This window comes from Sus scrofa, chromosome 13 (genome assembly GCF_054392235.1).
Source record: "Sus scrofa isolate SSC_HxYL_T2T_F1_AM1 chromosome 13, Sscrofa_HxYL_maternal_Yorkshire_Landrace_v2.0, whole genome shotgun sequence".
In the NCBI taxonomy this organism is placed as follows: Eukaryota; Metazoa; Chordata; class Mammalia; order Artiodactyla; family Suidae; genus Sus; species Sus scrofa.
Window position 1 is genome coordinate 82,731,224 of NC_139395.1, and position 25,487 is coordinate 82,756,710.

The following is a 25,487-nucleotide window of genomic DNA, read 5'->3' on the forward strand; positions in this document are numbered from 1 at the left end:
TACCTAACCTCACTGAGTCACTTTCCTTCTCTGCAAAATGGCCATGACAGTCACACTAACCTCGTCAAGTGGCTTGTAGGTTGAAATGACTAAGGTATGAGAGATGATCCTGCATTAGGATCTGTACATGGGGAGGGCAGGATGGAGGGTACCTGCCATACTGCTGCCATTTCAGTTTAATAAACATCTGGGTGGCTACTAAGTGCCAGGAACTGGGCTGGACTCTGGAGATATAGACACAGGTCCTACCTTGGGCACAGGAGACAACTGACGAGAAGGCACAGCCCTTTGGTGCAGGTCATGGTGTGAGACTTGCTCCAAGAAGTGCTCAAGACAGGAGCCCAAATCAGACACTGACATGGCAAAATCATATTCATCTTAAAGATTTTTGAGATATAAATCATATACCATATAATTCATCTATGTAAAGCACATAATTCCACATGTTTTAGTCTATTTACAGGGTTATGCAAACATCCAATTTTAGAATATTTCCTCCTCCCTACAAGCAACCCTGTGCTGTTAGCAGCCACTGTGCCCCCACCCTCCCACCCGCAGCCCCAGGCAAAGACTAATCTCTTTCTGTCTCTCTAGATCTGCCTCTTCTGGGGATTTTATTTAAGTGGAACTGTACAGCATATGGTCTCTTAGGACAAAGCACAATGTTTGCAAAGTTCAGCACGTTGTAGTACACATCAGCACTTATTCCTCTTTATGGAGGAATGATATTTCACTGAACAGATGTGCCATATTTTATTTATCCATCTCTCAGTTGATGGGCTTTGGGGCTGTTCCCGCTTATTATGAAGAATGCCATGGTTTTTGTGTGGATATATGCTCTCATTCTCTTGGGTAGATACCTAGGAGTAGAAGTGCTGAGTCATAGAGTAACTTTAATATTTTGAGCAACTGCTAAACTGTTTTTCCAAAGCAGCAGCACCACTTTACATCCCTACCAGCAATGTATGAGGGTTTCAATTTCTCCACATTCTTGTTAACACCTGCTCTCATTTGTTGTTTTGATTACAGCCATTGTAGTGGGTATGAAATGGTGTCTCTGTGGTAATGACTAACATTGAGCATTTTTTTTTAAATTTTAAAGTTTTTGTCTTTTTTAGGGCCTCACTCACAGGGTATGGAAATTCCTAGGCTAGGCCTCAAATGGAGCTGTAGCTGCTGGTCTATGCCACAGCCACAACCACGCCAGATATGAGCCCCATCTGCAAACTACACTGCAGCTCACAGCAACGCCAGATCCTTTACCTGCTGAATGAGGCCAGGGATTGAATCTGTGTCCTCATGAATACTAGTCAGATTCGTTTCCACTGAGGCACGACGGGAACTCCTTTTTTAAGTATCTTCTCATGTGCTTTTTTGCTGTTTACTTTTTTTTTTGAAAGAAAATGCCTATCAAATCCTTTGCCCATTTCTGTATTGGGTTGTCTTTTTATTGCATTCTAAGAAGGCTTTGTATGTTCCGGATACTAGTCCCTTATTAGATATATGATTTGTAAATATTTTCTCCCATTTTGCTTGTCTTTTCACTTTCTTGTTAGTTTCGTTTGTAGCAGAGAAGTTTAATTTTTCTACAGTCTCATTTTTCTACTTCTTTTGTTGTTTGTGCTTTTGGTGTATAACTAAGAGACCACTGCACAACCCAAAATCACTCTTTGAAGACTGACTTTAGTTCTTACATTTAGCTCTTACATCCATGATACATTCTGAGTTAACTTCATGTTAATTTTGTGTGTGGTGTTAGGGATCCAACTTCATTCTTTTACATGTGGACAAAAGAATTCTTATTTGAACAAAGATGACTAAGGCAGTATGACTAGGAGTCAGTCTAACATACCATTCAAAATATATCCTTAAAAATATCTCCATGGAGTTCCTGCTGTGGCGCAGTGGTTAACGAATCCAACTAGGAACCACGAGGTTGCGGGTTTAATCCCCGGCCTTGTTCAATGGGTTAAGGATCCAGCATTGCCATGAGCTGTGGTGAAGCTTGCAGACATGGCTCGGATCCTGCGATGCTGTGGCTCTGATGTAGAGGCCGGTGGCTACAGCTCCAATTAGACCCCTAGCCTGGGAACCTCCATATGCCACGGGAGCGGCCCAAGAAATGGCAAAAAACAAAAACAAAAAACCCCAAAAAAACAAACAAAAAAAATCTCCATGGCTGCAGAAAATATGCCATCATTCCACTAACTCACACACATGAAGGAGAATGAGTTAAGAATAAATGGCTGATGCACTTGGTAATGTAAAGTTGAGTCACCTTTCTCTTCCACACTTCAAAGAACACAAAACAGACAGGGGTAGGGAAGGATGGGGAGAAGTCAGCTTTACAATCCTGGTTTAGGAAGGAACCACTATCACAACCATTCTGCTATCCATGCAAGTATTTACTGAGCATCAGGGTCTGCCAGGCATTCGTGTAAGCACTGTGGGGAGTGAGCAAAACAGGACAAAAACGTCTGCCCTCTGCACTCCAGCAGTGGAACAGAGACCAAAGACACGTAACTCAACAAATAAACATATTTCGTATGGTCGAGTGCTAAGAAGAAAACACATAGAAAGATGGCAGGGAATGGGGAGAAACACAAAAGTGCCCTGGGGGCAGATCATCCCAGGTGGGGACAGGGAACGACATGAGCCACAGCAGTGCAGTGTTAGTAATGAGGTTCTAGAACCAGGCCAAGTTCAACACTTAAAAGGCCCCATGACCCAGGACAAGGCACTTGACCTCTCTGGGCTTCAATATCCTCAAATGTAAAATGGAAGCAGAAACAGTAGCTAGTTTACAAGTCTGCAGGATTAAATGAGTTAATACATGTGAGGCACTTAGAACAATGCACACAGCAAGAAATCTATAAACGTTAGACACTACCGGTGGTTAACAAACCTTCAGAAGTGTTGTTGCATGCTTGGAAATTAGCAAGTGACTAAGTTAAAAAAAGTTCTAACCAAGGCTCGGAAAAGCTCAAACTTGCCAAGGACAGAGAAACATGCTTCCCAATAACGGAAAAGCCCACCCCAAGGTGCAGTTGTGCAATGAAACTGCCTGCAAGGTTACAGATGGTGCGACTGACGGTGAACAAATCTTAGTGGCTCTCACCCAGAAAAAAGTTTCTTTATTGGCTTTTACCAGGATCTAGAAATGGGGATGTTTACTTGCATTCTAGAATTCTGGCACCCATTTCTAATTTTTTTCCAAGAATCGCTCAATTGGCAACTTCCTCCCTGCTTTGTCTTATTCCTAGAAGGAGCTGAGCCTTGTTGAAACAATCCGGGGTTGAAAAAAAACCCATGTTCCCTCTCAGTAGGAGTGCTTGAAGGTGTTTTTCATTCCTGAAGGAAGTGAATCCACCTGATTTAAGTACTCTGCTAATTTTGACAGGCTATTATTTGTTTGTCAACATGCAACAAGTTTTGTGATTATTATTCTAACTGACGACATTATTACATTTTGGAGAATGTGCCCAAGGAAGTTAGTGGCCCCCTCTGTCCCCTTCCCTACCAAAGAAATCTGTCCAAAGTGATTCACAGCTGTGTCTTTAATAAAACTATGATAAACAGAGGCAACCAAAGTATCCATTAATCAGAAGATGATTGAGTGAATAACAGTGTCAGTCTGAGAAAAGCCTCTTCCAGCAACAGCACATAATAATAGGCATAAATAATACCAGCAGTCATTTTCTGGATATCAACCATCAATGAGGTATGATATCAGAGGCTTTTATCAATTTTATCTCAGTGAAGACCTTTTATGAGATAATTATTTTCATTTTGCAAATAAGAAAACTGGGCCTCAGAAAGGTCCTAGCACCTCTACGAGGCTAGCGTTCAAACTCAGGTCTGACTGTAGTCTTTCCCTTTCTGTTGTCTATAGCAGGCGGCTGTGCTAATACAAACAAACATGTATCCAGAATAATAAGGGCAAACAGTCACTTAGCATTTACTATGTGCCAGGCACTGGGCTAAGCATTTCACATGTATGATTTAATTTAATCCATATAGAAACCTCTTGAGAGAAAAAGAAATTGAGTCAAAGAAATTGAGAAAAAGAAAGGAGATAAGAAACTTGCCCACAGACAGAGTTAGTGAAGGGTGCAGCTAAGATGTGAACCCAGGAGGCTGACTCCAGAGCTCCAGTTTTTAAATGCTTCACTAATGCGGCCATATGAAGTTACATTATGATTAAAAAAAAAAAAAGAAAGAGTTCCTGCTGTGGCTCAGTGGGTTAAGAAACTAACTGGTATCCATGAGGATTCGGGTTCGATCCCTGCCCTTGCTTAGTGGGTTAAGGATCCGGTGTTACCGTAAGCTGTAGTGTGGATCACAGACACGGCTTGGATCTGGCGTTACTGTGGCTGTGGCATATGTAAGCCGCAGCTGCAGTTCTGATTCAACCCCCTAGCCTGCGAACTTCCATATGCTCCAGGTTCAGCCATAAAAAGACATTATAAAAAAAAAAAAAGAAAGGCAAGTTAGAAAATAGATTACTTGATCAGAAGTAGTGAAGGGTTTAACATTGATGATTTCCATGTGAAACTCTTCAATCCCTGAGGCACTGCCCTATAGTTTAATCCCCCATCACCACCCACACTTGCTGGGCTCCCTGCCCACCCACTCAACAAATATGCAGAGGGCCCACCAGCTGTGTCCACAGGCTGCAGACATGGGGCGACCCAACACAGACTTGTGCTCACCATTCTCCCGTAGGCTTCTCTCTGCCTGGACAGGTCTCACCTGAGCTCTCCACAGGGGTCCTCAATGGCTGGTGCTCAGTTCAAATGTTACCTCCCAGCGGGGCTGTCCCTGGTCACACTAAACTAAGACATGTTCGCCTCCTTCCCATTCTGTGCTGTCATGTGTTTGCCGTCTGACTTTTTTTTTTTTTTTTTTTTTTTTTTTGCTTTTTAGGGCTGCACCCATGGAGGTTCCCAGGCTATGGGTCTAATCGGAGCTACAGCTGCCTCCTTATGCGACAGCCCCAGATCTGAGCCAAGTCTGTGACCTACACTGCAGCTCACGGCAACACCGGATCCTTAACACACTGAGCGAGGCCAGGGATCAAACCTGCAACCTCATGGTTCCTAGTCGGATTCATCTCCACCGCGCCACGATGGGAACTCTGTCTGACTTTTCAACTACAAAGCAAGTCCCATGAGAGCAGAGGCTGGGCCTGCCTGGTTTGCTTCCTCCACACCCGGAGCTTAGAAGTGTGCCTAGCAGAGGACACTTACATACTTATGTGCTGAGAGAATAAAACTTTCTGGTTTTCAGCCTCTCTCTCTTCTGCATAGTGCTGGCAAAATGATCTTTCTGTAGCAACAAACCTCGGGCCATCCTGCAGTGCTGTAAAAGTGTGTGGCTCTTAGCTGTGTACAGGTTGTCAAACTGTCATCTCTGCTCACTCTGTATTCAACATCCTGCCCAACCTGGCTCTAACCTCTTCTCTAAAATACCAGAGAGGCAGTGAATTTAGGGGATTAAGTGTGTGGGCTAAGATTTCAGATCCACCATCTATTAATCTGCCAGAGAACTGACCTGAGACAGATTCAGGACTCAAGTTTTCTAATCTGTAAAATGGGGGTAATAACAGAGCATCGAAATCAAAGGGCTGTGGTGAAGAGTACACTGGTTATTAGATCAGAAGTATTGAGAGTCATTCCTGGCACACAGGAAGAAATGTGACTTTTTCCTGCCACAAGCCATGGACCTCGGTCACATCAGTCTGTTCTTTCTTCCCTAATTGAGCCACGCTCATTACACTCCCCTGCTTTTTTCACATGGGCTGTTTTTCAGTTTACCACTGACTCACTATGACTGCATGTTGTTTACTAATGTGAAGCTCCTTCGAGCAGAAATTATACCTTTAATTCTTTATAAGGTATAGGACACTGATTCATTTGAAAAATGTGAAAAATGTGAAACCAGGATCATTACCTAAAATCAGTCACTTTTATAGTTTGCATTTTCATAATAAGAATGTTCAAGGTGGCCCTTTAAAGTTCATTTTCTATTTACTTTAAATGCTGACTTCTAAGAATAACTGAAGGATTAGAAAGCTTTCTCCTCCTTGATTTTACAGGCTCTCATCTTCCACCTACTCCTTTCTCACCATCATTTATAGCAATAATGCCACAGATACTGACCTCAGGGCAGTTAAAGTGATCCTTAAATATTATGTAAAATATAGGGGTTATTATTACAACTGGTATTACTGACAGATATTGCCTCTGCCAGTTATAACTGGCAGGAACTTGTCCAATAGCACAGAGACACTGTTTTCCATGTCTCCCCACCCCATCCCCTTTGCCCAGGAGAAACAGTGAACTTCACCGGTTAGGACAACACTCTCTCTCGAGTGGAAACAGGTGGCAAATAAATGTCAAAGCTGTAAATAAAAATGATATTGGTGGGTAATTTGAAGTTTAGAATATTCTGAGGGCTTGGGAGGTTTGGGTAGTTTGTCCAAGGGAGAGATTCTGATCAATTCAAGGATAATGGGTTCTCAGAAGCCTAGGAAAGGCAGGTAGAAGATCTTGCCTTTCAACATATCACCTGGGGCAAATCTCATACCTATGCAAGACACCTGCCTGCAGGTCCTAGCTTCTTCCCTATCAGCACTGTTTTAGTCTAGTTCCATCGTATTACGGGCTAGGCAACCATTAATTACACACTGTGTCCTGGCTTAGGAACAACCATCATATATATTATTGTTTCAGTGGGAAAATATGTCCCCAGTCTAAACAACGGGCTTCTACAAGATGTTTTGGGAAACATCTCATTTATAAGGTGGGACTACAGAAAGTTGGAATCAGGTCCCTATGGAGAGGCCTTGCCAAGTATTGTGTCCCACATTTTGCAGGAAAAAGGAGCCAACATCTTTGAAATGAGTAATTTTGGACACTTAGCCAAATTCTCAGATCCAAATCTGGGTTAAGCAATAAAAAAATAAAATGGCAAGAAAACAAAAGGAGGCAGAATGAGGAATGGCAGAGATGGAGGTTAGGAAAGCTGGAGTCAGACACGGCAAGGTCTGAAGGCCGGTTCTGAGGGAGGAGCCTGCTTTCCCTGTTCCCTCTTCCCCCAACAGCCCTGGGCTGGCTCCTCGGCACTGCTGCCATCTAGGCCAATACTACCACCTCAGGGGCCTTCCCAGGCTATCTGCCGCCTGCCTCCTGATTTATTTTTTTCTCTTCATGGACCTCACCACTACCTGAACTGTCTACTGCTCTTTACTGTGTGTCTCTCCCTAAGAATGTCCACCAGGATCGTCCCTTGCGTCATGCTCACTAGTGCACATCTGGGCCTCACCTAGTATGTGGTACACAGGAGACACAATACACATTTATAGAATGAACAGGGCTATAGTACAGGATTTGGTGACAAAATAAAGGTCTAAGTGATCCATCCACCTACCCACCTACATCTCTGTGTCTGAGACCACATGGATACACAGCAGTCCTTACCAGCTACTACAGAAGTGAAAGAGGGTTACACTGCTTCAAATCAGCAAGTGTTCACTGAAAAACAGGAGAAACCAGGAGTATAAAACATGGTCCTTCTAGGAGGCAGAGCAAAAGCTAGCTCAAGATTGAGAGCAGCCTGAATGCTTAAAGTCTGTAAATAGATGAGAGCAGTTACGTGATTTGATCAATGTCTTCAGTCGATGTTCACAATTCACAGACAACTCCTAAGACCCACCTGACCCTACATGGATGCTGACGACATGAGGAAATGGAGGAGAATGTGAGCGTGAAGCAGAGAATGGTTCTGTGTCTTTTCCCACAGTCACCAAAAAGCTCTGCCCTCCCCCCCCAACCTCTCCCCTGCTGGTGTGCAGCTGGTTCTACACCTGCTGGAAGGTAGGGACGCTGCCCTGAGACCTGCAAGCAACCCAAGGCGGAGGTTACTTCACTTCCCTTCTCACAGGGATGCAGGGACAGCTGTGTTCAAGCCAGACACATTTTGGCAAAAAGACTCAAGACCAGGACTGTTAGGGTCTCTGAGTGCTGCATTTCCACGAACTCTTATCTGCTGCACAGGGGCTCAGAAAACAACTAAACTGCCTTTGCAATATCTGGAGCATAGAGTTCTTTGATTCAAGAGGACACTTATATAAGTTTTATGTAAGTTTTCAAACCATTTTTAAGTAGCAGACTCCTTTTTTTATATGGCCGCACCCATGGCATATGGAAGCTCCCAGGCCTGGGGTTGAATCCAAACCACAGCTGTGACCTACACTACAACTGCGGCAACACTGGATCACTGCGGCCAGGCTGGGGACTGAACCTGTACTTCCGCAGTGACCTGAGAAACTGCAGTCAGATTCTTAACCCACTGTGCCGTGGCAGGAACTCCAGACTACTTCTTGGTAAACAGAGTTGTACACAGCTCCTCAATGCACTGAGCAGGTCAGTGTGGTGCTCCTCCCCTGGGCCAGTGTGGCGGCCCTGTGAGGGCCGGGTTCTGTCCTCTGGGCCTGCCCCTTGCCCTGACACCTCTGAGGAGCACAGGTGGTTTCAGGGGAAAGGAAGTTGCTATTAGACCAATAGATGTCTGGAGCAGGAAGAAAAACTCTCCATGAGGTGAGAAGAGGTGGATCAGGAGACACCACTTTGCACCCCTCACGGTAAAGGCCAGCTCCAGCAAGAATCATTGATGGAAACACCCTGGGAGGGAAAGTCTTCAAGAGGCAGGATATTTGCATGATCTTCAAATGCCTCCCCAGAGTTTGCTTAGAAGGGAGAAAGCACTGCTTCTTGGGGTGCCCAAAATCACTGGTCTGTAGACTTCAAAAATTTGACTGTCATGTAAGACTAAGAAAGGCCAAGGAAATGCTATAAATTGAAAGATAAAAGAGACAATGCATCCAAACACAATGTGTGATTCTTGACTGGATTATGTACTTGAGGGAAAAAGTATCATAAAGGATATTATTGGGACAAGTGACCACATTTGGAATATGGATTGTCAATGTGACAAGTGCTGTTATTGGTGTTAAATTTCCTGAATTTGATAACCATAGTGCAGTTATATAAGAGAACATCCTCATTCTTAGGAAACACATACTGAAGCATCTGGTGTAGATGTGACATGATACACATGACCTACTCTCTAATAGTTCAGAAAAAAAGTAAATAATACAGTGTACCTGCCAGTACAGAAAACAGTGGTTCTCAAAGCGGGTTCCCTGGGGCAGCATCAACATCAATGGGAACTTGCTAGAAACACAAATTCTTAGGCCCCCTCTGCCCTAGATCTTCTAAAGCAGCATTTGGGGGTGGGCTCAGCAGGCTGTTTTCACAAGCCCACCAGGGAATTCTGATGCTCGCCGAAAACCTCTGATTATGGAGAGAAGACATAACACGTGCGGTGAAGCATTTCTGGGGAAAGGGCATGTGGCAGTTTTCTGTATGACTGCCAAAACTTCTTTGTAAGTTTGAAATTGTTTCAAAATAAAAATTATCACAAAAGAAAACGAAAAGATTATCCTGGGGTAATGTATGTACAGATGCGGAAAGGAAGAAACCTCGGGGGCAAGGAGTTCCTGTGGTGACCTTCCCAGGGGCGGTGGGATTCCGAACCCAGAGCAGAAGATTTGAGCACGGACCGTACTAACCTGAGTAGGAGAGACCAGCAATCTCCAAAAACAGGTCTTCTTCAGAAAAGCTTTCGGGGAGCATGAGGAAAGCAGCAGTCACAGCACTTTTCAGATTTTTATCAAGGGCTGACCTAAGAGCCACATTCTCATTCATTGCTACGATTTTCACCTGGAAAAAGCAGAACATTCAGAAGGAAAATTCCATAAACCTATGCGTTCATACATGCACTGGAACTGTCCCAAACTCTCAGCCCTGAAGAGCTTGGCATATTAGGCCAGGTGACATGAAACAATTATTATTCTAATAAGCAATTCCGGAGTCTCCTGTTTTATGCCAAAATCAGAGAAATCACAACACAGGAAAGAAAACAAATACTCTTAAATGAGGAAATTCTGCATGAATTTTAAAAAAGTCAGTACAAATTGGGATAAATGACCTTTGGGAAATTTAATATTTAAAAAATGTTTAATCACATTGCTCTTCACTCAATTTTATGATGGACAAGGGCATTTTACTTCCTTATTAAGAACTCGCCTGTTTTTGTTTTTGTCTTTTTAGGGCTGTATCTGCAGCATACGGAAGTTCCCAGGCGAGGGGTCGAATCGGAGCTTCAGAACTGGCTTATGCCACAGCCACAGCAATGCTAGATTCGAGTCACATCTCCCAAGCTACACCCCAGCTCATGGCAACGCCAGATCCTTAACCCACTGGTCGAGACCAGGGACTGAACCTGCGTCCTCATGGATACTAGTTGGGTTCATTACCACTGAGCCACAATGGGAACTCTTCACCTCTGTTCTTATCCATACATGACCTGAGCAGTTCATACTCTATTTTGAACTGATTTCAAACATGACTAAGGAAAAAAAAATTAGCTACAGTAAAAACTGCTTTGACTTTTCCCACACCTATTAAAATACACTGTTTCAGGAGTTCCCCTCCTGGCACAGTGGAAATGAATCAGACTAGGAACCATGAGGCTGTGGGTTTGATCCCTGGCTCCACTCAGTGGGTTAAGGATGCGGCGTTGCCGTGAGCTGTGGTGTAGGTCACAGATGGGGCTCAGATCTGGCGTTGCTGTGGCTGTGGCAGAGGCCAGTGGCTATAGCTCCAATTCGATCCCTAGCCTGGGAACCTCCATATGCCACGGGTATGGTCCTAAAAAGCAAAATAAAATAAAATACAATGTTTCAGAGTGTTCTGAGATTTTTGGTTTTAAAGACTGCACTGTAGTTCAGAGAACATGTGAAAGTTCCAGCTCCATCCTTTACTAGCTCTGTGACTATGGGAATAATTCCTTATCAGTACAATGGGGTTTTAAGACTGAATCAAGCTTATAAGGTTTCTGGGAAGAATAAATGAGACATTGTATCTGAACCTGCAGTTGAAGTGAGCTTCCTTGTGCATTTGTTTTTTTTTTGTCTTTTTGCCATATCTTGGGCCGCTCCTGCGGCATATGGAGATTCCCAGGCTAGGGGTCCAATTGGAGCTGTAGCCACCGGCCTACACCAGAGCCACAGCAACGCTGGATCCGAGCGGCGTCTGCGACCTACACCACAGCTCACGGCAACGCCGCATCCTTAACCCACTGAGCAAGGGCAGGGATCGAACCCGCAACCTCATGGTTCCTAGTCAGATTCGCCAACCACTGCGCCATGACGGGAACTCCCATTGTGCATTTCTTGATGCACAATGCAGGCTCCTCTCCAAGTCAAGGTTCTCACCTTTGGCAAGCAATGGAATCACCTGGAGGACTTATTCAAACAGGCATTACCAGGCCTGTCCCCAGAATTTCAAAATCAGTAGGTCTGGGTGAGGCCTGAAAATGTACATTTCTACAGGTTCCCAGGTAATGTTGATTCTGCTGTTCCAGGCACCACATTTTGAGAACCACTGCTCTATAGTACATGCTTAGAACTAGAACTGCCAAACTGCTCTTTGTAGCAACTGTGCCAATTTATACTCCCAACATAATTTTTGTAAACCATCATGCTGCTTCTGATTGCTTTTCTAAAGAAGGAAAAAGTCTAAAAATCCCTTATAAGGATGTTGATGTATCTGAAATGTATCCACCATCTCTAAACCATGTAGAGCTGTCAGCAAATTTTCCTCTTATTCTAGAAAGCAGGGCTTACATTGCCTTTTATTTAACAAATACAGATCATTTCTGACAAAATTTAGATGGCACATAAAAGACACAAGAACTATGACAAACTCAAAAGTTTATTAGATAGCAAGGAAAGGGGAATGCTATATATCCCAAACTATAGTTTCTTCTCTATTTTACGAAGTAACTGTAAAAAGCAATATTAGAAAACAAAACTAATTTATAAGTGAGGCTTAAAAACCTAAATTCTTTTACCTTTCGTCCTTACTTTTTTTTAATGGAATATTTATAACACACAAACCTCTCACATGGTAGGGAAGCCACTTAACTCCATACTACTGCCTCCTCCCTTATAATTACAAGGACTTAATAGCACTGAATTAAGACTTTCAGCACTCACATGAGTTCAGTATTATTGCAACCGTCTGCAGAAAGTCAAAGCAAGCAAGAAGCCCAGGAGCATGATGTGCCCAAGGTTGCACAATGAGTCAATGGCAAAAACCAGGGGAACACCCTTGTACCTGACAAAGCTGGCTCTAAATATTTTGAGTTATTCTCATGTATTCTGTTCTAGTTAACTTTTTTAAAAAATTGAAGTAGAGTTGATTCACAATGTAGTACCAATTTCTGATGTATAGCAGGTGACCCAGTCATACATATATATACATTCCTTTCCTACTATTATCTTCCACCATGGTCTGTCCCAAGAGACTGGATATAGTTCCCTGTGCTGGACCTCACTGCTTATCTAGCTGGTTAATTTTTTTATCTTGAAAGATGATTTTTTTTTTTTTTTGGCTTTTTTTAGGGCTGCAGGTGTGGCAAATGGAAGTTCCCAGTCTAGGGATCAAGTCAGAGCTGCAGCTGCTGGCCTATGCCACAGCCTCAGTAACACCAGATCTGAGCCGCATCTGGGACCTATACCACAGCTCACAGCAACCCGGGATCCTTAAGCTACCGAGCAAGGCCAGAGACTGAACTGGATACTAGCTACTTTATTACCACTGAACCACACAATAGGAACTCCTTGAAAGATGATTAAATGTTACGGTCCTATGGTAACTACTATGTCTATTCCTTGAGTAACTTTCCCCAAACCTTATACTTCATACAAAGGGAACTAGAAGGGCAACCTCTTCATCTTACTAATGCAGAAACTGAGAACCAGAGGGTTCAAAGATCTCCCCATGAGAAATAGTGGCTCACAGGCCCAGGACCCAGGACCCAGGACCCCATGTGCCTCCTGACTTTCAAATTCCTAGTCTGCATTCTCATTCACCAGGTGCTGCTCAAGAATTCCCTCCCCCGTCCCTGTGGCTTTTATGGACACTCAATGAAACTAGAAGCTATTTTGAGAGGCTAACAAATCAAGGATGCAAAGGAAAGAGTGAAAGTTTGAGAGGATTTCCTACTCAATGAGATACCCCCTTTTCTCCAAGAAAATTTCTACTTAGGTTGTAGGGGGGAGAAAAAACAGCAGCCTGTTTGCTACTTAAGAGGGTGAAGAGAGAAGCATCCTCACTCAAAGGAAACATGTTAGTTGGAAGAGTCTACTGAGGTGCTGCCCTCGTTCTCCAGTGTAAGGGGAACTGGAAACTTGTCTCAGCAGCACTGTTACTTGCTGTTCAGAGTGAAAAGCCAGTGAACTCCTGGGACGCTGCCAGAGAGGCCTGGGAAAAAAAGGAAGCCCTCAGATTTGTGAATAGCTATTTGTATCTTACTGGGAATGCCCCGACCTGAACCACTGAGATACCATTAGCATTGCTGCCAGGGGACAATCTCTGCTGGAGAGAGGAAGGGGTGACACTTGAAGGGACTTTCAAAAGGCCAACTTGAGAGATTTGTGAGTACCTTTCAAGATAGAAAAAAGGAGAAAGTCACATGTGGTCTCCTCTATAATAGTCACATGGAGACAGAACTTGAATTGCAAAGAGTGAAGCTATAGTCAAAAAGAACACAGTCCTACCCCGTGTTCGAATACTCAGCCATTAACCAAATGACACTGCCTGGGGTAGTTTTCCATTCCAAGTGAACAGAAAGGCTAGTTTTTCTAAATGGACTTGCTTGACCAAAAAGAAACTGTGAACGTTCAAGTTGGATTAAAAAAAAAAGCAAAAAAACCACTTTATTATCTACCTGTTGGACTATGGGCTCTTGAGACTAGCAATGTGGTGGTTTTTTAAAAAGATGCTTTTGGCATACACAGAGAAAAAACTTAGTTGTCTTTTGAATAAGTAAATGAATAGCTCCATCTTTTTAATTCAAAGGCTAGAGGCCCAGAGATTTGCTCACAGACAGGCAGAGCCAAGACCAGTAAGCAGGCTTTCTAAATCCCTTTCAGGGACCTTTTGTACTACTGAGATTTTTCTATCTACAAAAAAGTAAATCAATGAAGTTACAATATGGTGATGCTTGAAAACCATGAATATACTAAAAACCCACTGCATTGTACACTTTAAATGGCTGAGTTGCATGGTATGTGATTATGTCTCAATAAAGCTGTTACAAAAAAGCTGTATTACGAGCAAGTAACAGAGAAAATATATTGGAATGAATACATTAAAATAAATTAAAATCTTAACAAGGTGGCAAAACACCACTGCATCAGTGTGAATGCTTTAAAAATTCAAGCTGAAAAAATAAACAAATAAAAATTCGAGCTGAATTATCTATACATTAAAAACAACATGAAATACAAAAATCCAATCTACGTTAAATAAATTGGAAAAATGACTATTAATAATACTTTGGAGTTCAAAAAATAGGTAGTACTTTAGAGTTTTTCTGATTTAAAAGACCGGCCATAAAAAGGTTCTATTAAATACTTTTCATGTTTTTTGACTTTGAAAATGGCTTGGTAAATGACTCAGAAACTTAAAGTTGCACTAGAAGTAAAAATTGGTTTTCTCCTCAATTATGAGGTAAGTTAATGGTACAGTATGATAGACATTTAATTTGCCCTCAACTTTTCCCCAGAAATGTCCATCTTTTCAAGCAAAGTACTCCTTTATGTTACTTTAAAAAAATTATTAATAAACTTTATTTTTTTAGAGCAGTTAGAGTCATAGCAAAACTGAATGGAAAGTACAGTCCATAAAACCTTTGCATATTCCTTTTAAAAACTTAAATTGTTAGTGATTGACCAACTTTATTCTATTTGGAATACGTAAGATAATTTTAGAGCTTTAGACTTTTAATTTAATGCCATGCCCTCTTTTTTTTTTTTTTTTTTTTTTTTGTCTGTTTGCCATTTCTTGGGCCGCTCCTGCAGCATATGGAGGTTCCCAGGCTAGGGGTCTAATCAGAGCTGCAGCCACAGGCCCACGCAAGAGCCACAGCAATGCAGGATCCGAGCTGCGTCTGCAACCTACACCACAGCTCACGGCAACGTCGGATCGTCAACCCACTGAGCAAGGGCAGGGACTGAACCCGCAACCTCATGGTTCCTAGTCAGATTCGTTAACCACTGCATCACGACGGGAACTCCCACGCCCTCTTTTAAACCACATAAAAACAGAGAATCCACACATATTCTCATAATTCTTTCTTAAGACATACACCCATTTTTTGGGTTCAAAATGCTAGCTACCCAAGCCTTTCTTTTCATCAGATCTGTTCAAGTTTGACTAATATTTGCTGCCACCTAGAGGTAAAACTAGTTTGTTTACAGAGAGTTACCCAAAGAATGTTCCAGTTAACAGTGACTTCCACAGGAAAGGCAAAAGTGGGTGGAAGAGTTAATTCACTCATTTATGATTTTTTTTTTTTTTTTTTTTGCTCTTTAGGGCTGAACCTGCAGCATATGAAAGTTCCCAGGATAGGGGTCGAATTGGAGCTGCAGCTACTGGCATACACCTCAGTCACAGCAATGTGTCTGTGACCAACACCTCACCTCATGGCAATGCCGATCCTTAACCCACTGAGTGAAGCCAGGGATCGAACCCACGTCCTCACAGATACTAGTTGGGTTTGCTACTGCTGAACCATGATAAGAACTCGGATTTTTTATTTTTTAATTTTTTTTGCCTTTTTTTGGGGGGGGGGGGCCCTGCCTGCGGCATAGGGAGAGTCCCCGGCTAGGGGTCTAATCAGAGCTACAGTTGCCAGCCTACACCACAGCCACAGCAACGCCAGATCTGAACTGCGTCTGCAACCTACAGCACAGCTCACAGCAATGCCGGATCCTTAACCCACTGAGCAAGGCCAGAGATCGACCTACAACCTCATGCTTCCTAGCTGAATTCATTTCCACTGTGCCACAATGGGAAGTTCGATTTTTGATTTTTTTTAAATCATGTGTTATGTTCGACACCTCAAATGATTTTTAAGCTAGCTTAATTTTCTTGTGCTAGAAGCTTCTTAATGAGCCTAAGGGAAAGTCATTGCTATGAGCAATATTTTTTTCTCCAAGTAAGCTGTGGAATGCGGTTTTATATGATACAAGTGTAGCTGCCACTACTTGCACTGAATTGATATTTTTATTTTATCAGGTTATATGACATTTAGGTGAAATCTGAGATCATTTCCAGTGCTTACATTCTGAGATTTCATGGCATTTGTCTCCTAAAACCTATTTTGGAAAAAAACTTGAAATACTCCAAGCACAGAGCATAGTACAGAGAATAATACATTTCCACATTCACTATCTCAAAATAACTCTAGATAAGCAAGGATGGAGAGAAGGGAAAGATTTTTTCCTGAGTGTCTACTAGGTGCTGTGCATTTTAGACCTAGGTGTTACTCAAAGCCTTTTGAGGTCCATGTCATCAGCCTCATACACAGAAGAGGATGTCCCAAGGCCCAGGGAGGCTAAGTCACTGGCGCAAGGTCACACAGCTGGGGAGTATCAGAGCTGGGACCCACCTCGGATCTGTCTGATTTTAAAACACCTGTGTTGGAGTTCCCATAGTGGCTCAACGGTAAGGATCCCAACTAATATCTGTGAGGATGTAGGTTCCATCCTTGGCCTCAATCAGTGGTTTAAGGATCTGGCATTGCCATGAGCTGTGGTGTAGGTCACAGACGCGATTCAGATCTGGTGTTGCTGTGGCTGTGGTGTAGGCCGGCAGCTGTGGCTCCAATTTTCACATGCCACAGATGCAGCCCTAAAAAGATTTAACTTTTTTTTTTTTTTAAAGAAGAAATTTGGAAAGAAAAGGAGTATTTAGAAATCTCCAATCACATTTATTTGCTCAAATATTAGGTTTACTAGTTATCCAACCTAAAAATGAGAAATTCATACATATACATGAAATTAAATCATATCAAATAAAGTAAGCCTATTATTTCCAGATTTAAAGTTTTTACTGAAATAAAAATTACATACAATAAAGCAAGTAAATCTAATCAGCAGAGCTTGACAAATTTTTATAAACAGATACACCCATGTATCTATCACCCTGATCGCATGTTTCTGGACCTCTGAATGAGCTACACTGTTAAATTTTAAGCCCAGATGCAAAGCTAGAGTATCCTGACCTCCCACATTTATCATGAGCGACTTTATGACACAACCAAGTGTCAAAAAGATGGTACAACTCTCTCTAATTTCTTGCCATAACTGACAAAAAAAGGATCAGCATAGTGACTCTTATGGGAGACACTTCAGAACAATCCATGTATCCTCTTTTGGGCCTAAGACCACCTGACGCACAGAGAAAATTCTTCCTTGCTGGGAGATAAGTGATGGTGACTCTCTCGTACAGCTCTCAAACTATGAAAGTACCCCTTCTGAGGAAATAAACTATACCTCTGCAAGAGAAGAAACCTCATGTTTGCAAATGTGTCCAAATGTCAAGGCCTCTCCACTTTTTTTTTTCTGTTTGTTTTCATTTCTATTAAGGCTCAGGGAGCAGCCTGCCCCTACAGCCTCTCCAGCAATGTCCCAAATGGGGGGAAGGGGACTGGGACAGGACCTCACCAGTGGCCTGAGGAGAACGGAGGGGATCAGAACCACCCACCTCATAATGACCTGGTTCATTCATTTGTTCAACAAACATTTCCTGAATGCTTACAACGTGCCAGGCATTGTGCTAGGCACTGTGGGGACAAATCCTCGCACAAAGAGTGCCCTGTGGCACCTGTGTTCTAGAAGAGAAGGTGATCTGAGGTGTGCTGACAGAGGCACTGGGCACCTCCTCTGCCATCCTCCCTGCCAAAAGGACCGACTTCGAACACGACTCATTCAGACAATAGGACAATCTGGAGAGAGAAGGAAGGGGTAGTGGGGGTAATACCTGGGTTTTGTTTGGCAATAAATTCTGCAGGGAGTACAAGGATCAGAGGGAGTACATTTCTAGTTCCTGGAGTTCCTCTCCTGGCATCACCAGAGATCACAGTAAGGTTGGGTTCAGAGAGGAGAGACATCCCCAAGAAAACATTCACGCACCGGTTTCTGGAGTCTTCCAGCAATGTATAAGTTATTCCAGTTGAGGAGGTCTTCAATCAAAGTACTAGTGCTAATAACCCCATACTTGATAAGCTGGAAAAGAAAAGAAATGGGCATGAAAAAGAGCAAAATACCATACTGATGCTTATGCAAACACAAAATATAAGGAAACAGATTAAACTTCTAACCTGAAGAGAAGCCTGACTTCCAAAGCCACTTCTACTGCCTACTTTGTAAAAACATACACCTCCACCAAATCTTGTGCAAAGGATGAGATTCCGAGACTGTTTCCTTAGGAATTCCGATGACGTGGCCACTACTGTAGGTCAGTCTCTTGGGAGGTTAAAGCTCGTGGAGGCTATGTGGTGCTGGTCCTCGGCAGACTGGAAATTCAAAACTGGTCCTTCACCACACATGATACAGTTCATGCTTCTCATTTGAGAAATAAGAAACCTTACGCTCAGTGAGAATAAATGACACGGCCCAGGTGGCACCACAAGGAGCAGAGGAAACTAGGTCCCTGCATTTCAGTCCAGTGTTGTTTTCATGACAAAGCAGAAGAAATTTTCTTTAACGTTTTTCACTGACATCCTTTACATGCTGAACTTCTCTTTCACTGTTGATTATTTCAAACATTTTTATAATTACAAAGCAACATCCAAAAATAAAACCTCTTTATCAGTGCTGAACACACGGAATTATGGTCAAGCTCATTTCCGTAATAATTTGCACAAACCCTGGATGTAGTTGTTCCAGGGTATAAAATTCCATTTGCTTTAACAAGTATCTTCAGACTCACTTCACTGAACTTCAGTGTCCAAACAGCTTTCTTTCTAAAAAGTAGCTAAAGAATTTCAATTAAAAAGTATAGTCCCTTTGGCATATAATTATGTCCAAACATTCAGTTACTGCAGCTTATAATCCATTTGAAACTACTAATTAGAGATAGGCTCAGCATAATATTAATTATGGAGAAAGAACAAAGCTACGTGTTTGGCATGACTAAAGCAGACGCGGAAGCCTAGGCCAAATAATCTTCTTCCCTCCACTCTGGCCATAGGATTGCAGAGAGCCCTTTATATTTTTTTATTTATTTTAACTTTTTAGGGCTGCACCCATGGCATATGGAGGTTCCCAGGCTATGGGTCGAATTGGAGCTGTAGCTGCTGGCCTATGGCACAGCCACAGCAACATGGGATCCAAGCTGTGTCTGCGACCTACACCACAGCTCACGGCAATGCCGGATCCTTAACCCACTAATCGAGGCCAGGGATTGAACCTGCATCTTAGTGGATACTAGTTGGGTTCATTAACCGCTGAGCCACGAAGGGAACTCTATGAGAGCCCTTTTTAAAAACAACAAAAAACATCCAATTTTTCTAGATTTCAATGTTCTTTTTTTGAGTCCTGTACATAGCATGCAGGGATCAAACCTGTGCCACAGCAGTGACAACACCAGATCCTTAACCCACTGAGCCACCAGGGAACTCTGCAGAGAGTCCTCTTTCAGTAGGCATGTAACAGCTAGGAGGTAATGGAACCCTCACGGGGTCCTGTCACAATCTAGCTGCATGGCCTCAGGGAAGTCATTTCTTCTCTCTGAACCTCGGTTCCTTCATCTGCAAAATGCAGGCAGAGCAGGACTGGACCTCAACCAGAAAAAGTAAATGCATGGCCCAAAGGCTATGCAGACATCACTCATCAGTCACAGCCACTCCTGCCACGTTCAAACAGGTCTTCAAAATCCTTCTCAAGTCAGACTCCAACATCCTGCCCTTCAAAGTATGGTCCATGAACCAGTAGCACCAGCATCACCAGGGAGCTTGTAAGAAAATGCAGAACATCAGACTCCATTCCAGACCAACTGCATCAGAAGCTGCATTTCAACAAGATGCTCAGAGGACCAGTCTGCACATCAGAGTATGACTGCTCTAAGCCCTGGGCCACATGGAGCTGAGCTGGCACAGCAGCCATCCTCAGCCAGCTATCCTCTAGAGGCATCTGACTTAGTTCCCCACTGGTCCTCTGAAACTGGGATCCTGCCCAGTTCCCAGCCACTCTCTGAGACCCTGGTCCCTTCACCGGAAAGACAGCTAGGCGGGGTTGCTTGGATGGGATCTGGGGTTCTCACCTGCTCTCCAACACCCACCATCAAATCCACCCACCTGCTGGCACCAAGAGATTCCTATCACTAGGTACCACATGCTCCCACCAACCTGTCAGATGCTCTTAATTCTCAACTTCTTTCTGGCAGTGTCTGCCCCACTGGATGGAGGAACTTAATTTCTACCCTGACCCACAACAGGCCTGCCTATGTCTCCCACTGACCAAACCAACAGTTCTCAGTGTGTTGCCCAGACCAGCAGCATCAGTATATCGCTTGAAAGCTTGTTAGAAGTGCAAATCCTTGTTGCTAAGAGAACAAATTAAATGTTCTTATCACCAGAGGAGGGGGGGAAACATGTAACTGCAGTGGGGCTGGATATATTGTGATCATCAGCTCACAATATATACAAATATCAAATTATTATATTGTACACCTAAAACTAACTCAATGTTACATGACCATTACCTCTCAATTTAAAAAAAATGCAAATCCTCAGATCCTAACCTAGACCTACTGAGTCAGAAACTATGAGGGTGGGCCCAGCAATCCATATGTCCAATAGGCACTCTTAAGTGATCCTCATGCGCCCTAAAATTTGAGAACCAAAAAAAAATTTGGCCAAAGGCAAAAAAATAAAGACTGTCACGCCCACCACCTTCATCCAGCAGGAGTGTGAACATCCCCTGTGGTAAGAACATACATACTTAGCTGGTATTCTAGTAACAAAGGTTAATAACCACCCAGTTAAGACAAAGGCCCAAGTCACTTACCCTACCATCACACATGATCAACGGATTATAGTAAACTCCGGCGCCGTAGTTATTCTGGACAGTGCTGATAATCCTGGGCCCAAAAATTTTTAGGAAAGAGTAATGGTTCCAGTTTTTCTTCAGGTTCTTGGAATGCCATTCTACAGGGTCATCGACTGTGAACACAAAGTCCAGCATGGCCTTCTGGGTGGTGAGGAAAAAAGAATGACTTTAGTTTTTTTTTCACAGCCACACCTGTGGCATATGGGTTTCCAGGCCGGGGTCAAATTGGAGCTGCAGCTGCCGGCCAATGCCCCAGCCATAGAAACACCAGGTCTGAGCCACATCTGCAAACTATGCTGCAGCTTGCAGCAGTGCCGGATCCTTAACCTACTGAGTGAGGCCAGGGATCAAACCCATATCCTGAAAAAGACAATGCCAGGTTCTTAACTTGCTGAGCCACAATGGGAACCCCTGGTTTTAGTTTCAATTCCTAGAAATGTAGCACCTGGATAGAGTGGAAAGCTCTAGGAGTCTATGCCTCTGTGATTAACATCAGACCTGGGGTTGTCATCAGAAATATAAGCAAGTCTCTGGAACCAATATGAGCTGTTTTCATCCACAAACATAACAGCAAGGCTCACCAAGTGAAGCTGTGTCAGTTTCTTCTAAATACTACACATTTTATATATAGTAGTTCTTTCTATCTTCAAAACAATCCTACAAGGTAGGTACTATTATTATCCCACTTTTATAGGAAAGGAAACCATGGTACAGATTCAATTCCTTGCCTGAGGATACACGGCTAATGAGTGGCAGACATAGCCTGGTTCCAATTTCTGTGCTGGACCACTATACTACACTGCCTTTCATCCAAATATAGTTATATGTGCTCTACTTTTCTTCCAGATCAAATAACACCATATGGACAAACTCTATAAAGTATTATGTAAAAGGAAGTAAGTTATTTTAACTCTCACCCATCGCCAACCACTCACTGAGCACCTACAGTGAGCTGTGATGGGTCCTGGGAGAGAGGTAAAGAGCTTAAAGTTGACTGGGAAGAAGAGACAGACTATCAGCAAAGGGTCTTGATAGTGGAATGCAAAATGCCCTAGCTGCACCCAGAACGGGGTCAGAAAGGAAGGAGAAAATTTCCTATGAGATTATATTCTTTGAGACTGAATCTCGGGTCTTAAATCTCAAATCTTGAGTCTTGAGACTTTTTGAGTCTGAGTCTTCAATAATGAGCAAGAGTAAAACTGACTTGGTGGAAGTATTAGGGGAGGCATGAGGCAGGAATGGAGCCCTGTAGAGGAAAACACTCCCATGTAGATGGGAGCTGGTTGTTCTGGGTGAGGCAGCAGTAAGGGTGGGTTGGGACATGGGCGGGCATGGTGGGAGATGGGACTGGGGAAGGAGGCCACTTGCCATGCTAAGAAACGTTCCTGCAGAAGAAAGGGAGGAGGAGAGACTAAAGGATGGGTGATCATATCCCAGGAGACTAAAGGTTACTGACTACAGCACTGAGGGGAGGTACTGATCTGGGAGAGGCTTGGGTGCTGGAATCCACACTTGTTAACCTGTAGGTAACTCAGGCAAGGGAAAAGGAAGGCCCTTTTCTGGGCAGGAATTGCAGGTCTGCTCAAAGGAAAGTCTTCACCGGCAGATGAAGAGGTGGCTCTGGAATCAGGAGGCCTGCTCTGAGTTTCCCCCGATCTGATTCACAAACCAGTGGTGATACTTGAAACTTGGGATGGACATGTTCTCAAACACTTTACAATTATGTGAATGTATGTTAGAAAAAATAACTAGCCTACTATAACCTATAGTTTCTCATATGCCCTCAAGCTAAAGAAAAGTCTTACTTAAATACCGTTATAGGTAGGAAACTGGAAATCCAAGCAACGGCATAGGTAGGAAGTGAACCCGCAAAGGTTAACAAAGACTACAGCCAAGTGTCCAAATCCAGAAGACCCTCCTACAAACTGCACACTACCATTTCCTTTGTTTATTCAAGATGACAAAACTGTTAGGCTGGGCGTGAACTACACCTAGCAAAAACCCAGTCCAGAACACGAGTTGCACACACAGAGAACATCTCTACCGGGACTCGTGTTCCTTTTATGTTAATTCAGTAAAAGCTCAAAAGCCTCTGAAAACCTCAGCAGGCAAATAACAGCCTCACTTAAGTGGAAAATATTTGCCTGCCTCTATGCTACTTGGCCTTGAATCTTCTCAGTGAACTTTTTTTCTTTTTTTTCCATTTACAGAAAAAGAAATCTACAATCTTAAGAAACACTGTACCCTCAACTGCTGTTGTGCTCAGTCAGCTTTGAAGAATAACAATGTCTAATCCTAAACACTCTCGCTAAAAGTCCTGAGGCTGGGCGAACAAACTGGCCACTAACTCTTGCTGTAGTTAGTCACTGCACCTGCCCTGGCCCTCCATTCAGCCCATCAGCTTCCTAAAGTCCAGAGAAGTATTTAGTATTTTCTCTTTACAGACAGAGACGTGACTCTCAAGCTTGGCTGCGTATTAGAATCACCTGGGAAGTTTTAAAAAATTCCTGAAGCCCAGGGCTTGACCCAGACCAATTAAATCTGAAATCTCCGTAAATGGTACCCAGAACATCAGCATTTTTTTAAAGCTTCCCAGAAAACTCTAATGTTCACGCAAGCGTGAGAACACTGGCAAATACTTATTTTCCTTTCTTCCATCCTGCCCCGGCACCAGCTTTTCCCTCCGCTAACTGCAGCTCCTGCTCTAGACCGAAGTGGACTCCTACGGAACCTTCAAAACTCGGCTCACGCTGTCTTTCTACCAGAAGCACTTTCGTACGATTTGTATTTCGCTAGTTGGTGCGTGGAATGCGCAGAGCAGACAGGAGAGCTCTTAGAGGGACTGAAGGCAAAGGAAAGTAGTGAGAATATTCTGGCGTGGGGCTGGCCCGGGCTCACCTTCTGGTCTGAGCTGGGCCCCGCCTGGCGGTACACTCCAGAACCGTAGGCGAAAGCCAGGCTCAGCTCTTCGGGGAAGTGAGACAGGATCTTGCGGAAGGTCACCCCGGAGCTTTGCAACGCCTGCAGCGCCATGGGGCCGGGGCTCAGCGACAGGGACCCTTGGCGGGGAGGGGAGCGAAGGACAGCAGGGCGAGGAACTGATACCCGCTAAGGGTGGGAGATGGAAGTCGAGGACTGGTCAGAACAGGAGAAGGCTGAGGCCGGGGGCAGGAAGTGGCGTGGCCGGCAGGGACTCGCGGGGGTACTCCAGTCCCGGAGCAGGCTGGAAAGCACCTACTAGAGAACCAGGTGGGCGCTGGCCCAGCCGGTCCAGCGGCCACGTGGGCCACGCCTCCCCCACGCACACGTGCTCCATCTTGGGATGGCGCAAGAGCGGACACCTGCCAGTGGATGGCGACGCGAAGCCTTCGCAGAGACCCCTGGTGGCGGGAGGAGCGGGCTGCAGGCTGGCCGCCTGGGATTTGTCTTGGGTAGGGAAGAGTGATAGCTGATTGAACTGTTTTTGAGCCTTAAAAGTACTTTTTTGTTCTTGCCTCAAACCACATTTAAAAAATGGGTATAAGATCATGGTGTAGCGTTTAAAAAGGTCTTTTTGATGGGGTGAAATGCACATAACATAAAAACATATGCTTTACAATTCAGTGGCATTTAGTACATTTACAGTGTTGTGCAACCATGGTTCATCCAGCTCCAAAACTGCAACATTTTCAAAGCTTAGGAAAACACAAATAAGATTAAAATCATGCCCAATCCCACCATCCAGATATTATCACTGTTAAGATTTGGTTGTGCTTTCTGCCCATTAAAGCCCTCCTTCAAACACGATAACAGGCATGAAAGTGCTCCATAAATGGTAAAAATCAAACAAAAAACTGCACCAAGGGTCTCTGATGTTTGTATTGAATTTTAATGGGGTGGAGAGCCTTTGGTCCTTTGCCTTGTGGATTGGACTCACAAAAGGGCATATTAAATGCAGTTTCTGGTGGAAACAGGATCCCAGGTGAGAGCTTGCCTCTTTGTGTACAATTAGAGAAACTTGCTCGGGGCCACAGGGCCATTCAGGATGTAGTATGACCTCCCGGACAGAGACTTTTCAGATATCCTTTCCTTCTTCCCTGATGTACATGGCCTCTCAACCATAACAGAGTAGTAATAGCTAAATTTGGGTAATGTTGAACCATTTCCCAGGCATTTTTTCATGGGTTCCCTCTGCTGCCTTGTGGAAGGAGGTGATTGCCTTCATTTTACAGATGAAGAAGCTAAGTGTTGGATAAAACAATGTGCTTGGGATCACATCAGCCTGTGGCAAATCTGGAATGAAAATGCTGGCTCCACATCTTAGAATTCTACTCTGTCCTTGAACAGTTTTGAGCAGGAAGCTGTCAAGGCTCAAAGGTTGGCTCGGATCAGAGTGGGGAAAGAAGAGGCAGGGACCAGTTAGGAAGCCGTTACCATAGTTTCACTGTGAATTAAATTGCCTGGCCTGGGGTGATAG

The 25,487-nt window shown here is 43.7% G+C and overlaps 1 protein-coding gene across 6 annotated transcripts in view; it reads right to left on the reverse strand.

Moving 5' to 3' along the window:
* Positions 1-24,327, reverse strand: part of TAMM41 (TAM41 mitochondrial translocator assembly and maintenance homolog) — a 61,068-nt gene extending 36,741 nt beyond the window's left edge. For 3 of the 6 annotated variants that reach the window (XM_084989508.1, XM_084989509.1, XM_084989507.1), the window contains exons 1-5: positions 23,930-24,327; positions 20,990-21,172; positions 18,301-19,934; positions 18,113-18,205; positions 9,635-9,785 (exon numbers count right to left, since the gene is read on the reverse strand). In XM_084989508.1, the coding sequence (XP_084845634.1) occupies positions 9,635-9,770 (136 nt within the window). In that variant the 5' untranslated portion in view covers positions 9,771-9,785; positions 18,113-18,205; positions 18,301-19,934; positions 20,990-21,172; positions 23,930-24,327. The remainder of the gene's footprint in view (positions 1-9,634; positions 9,786-18,112; positions 18,206-18,300; positions 19,935-20,989; positions 21,173-23,929) is intronic. The other 3 variants (XM_003132370.5, XM_003132371.5, XM_084989506.1) reach the window with 1 other exon arrangement.
* Between the last annotated feature and the right edge of the window lie 1,160 nt (positions 24,328-25,487).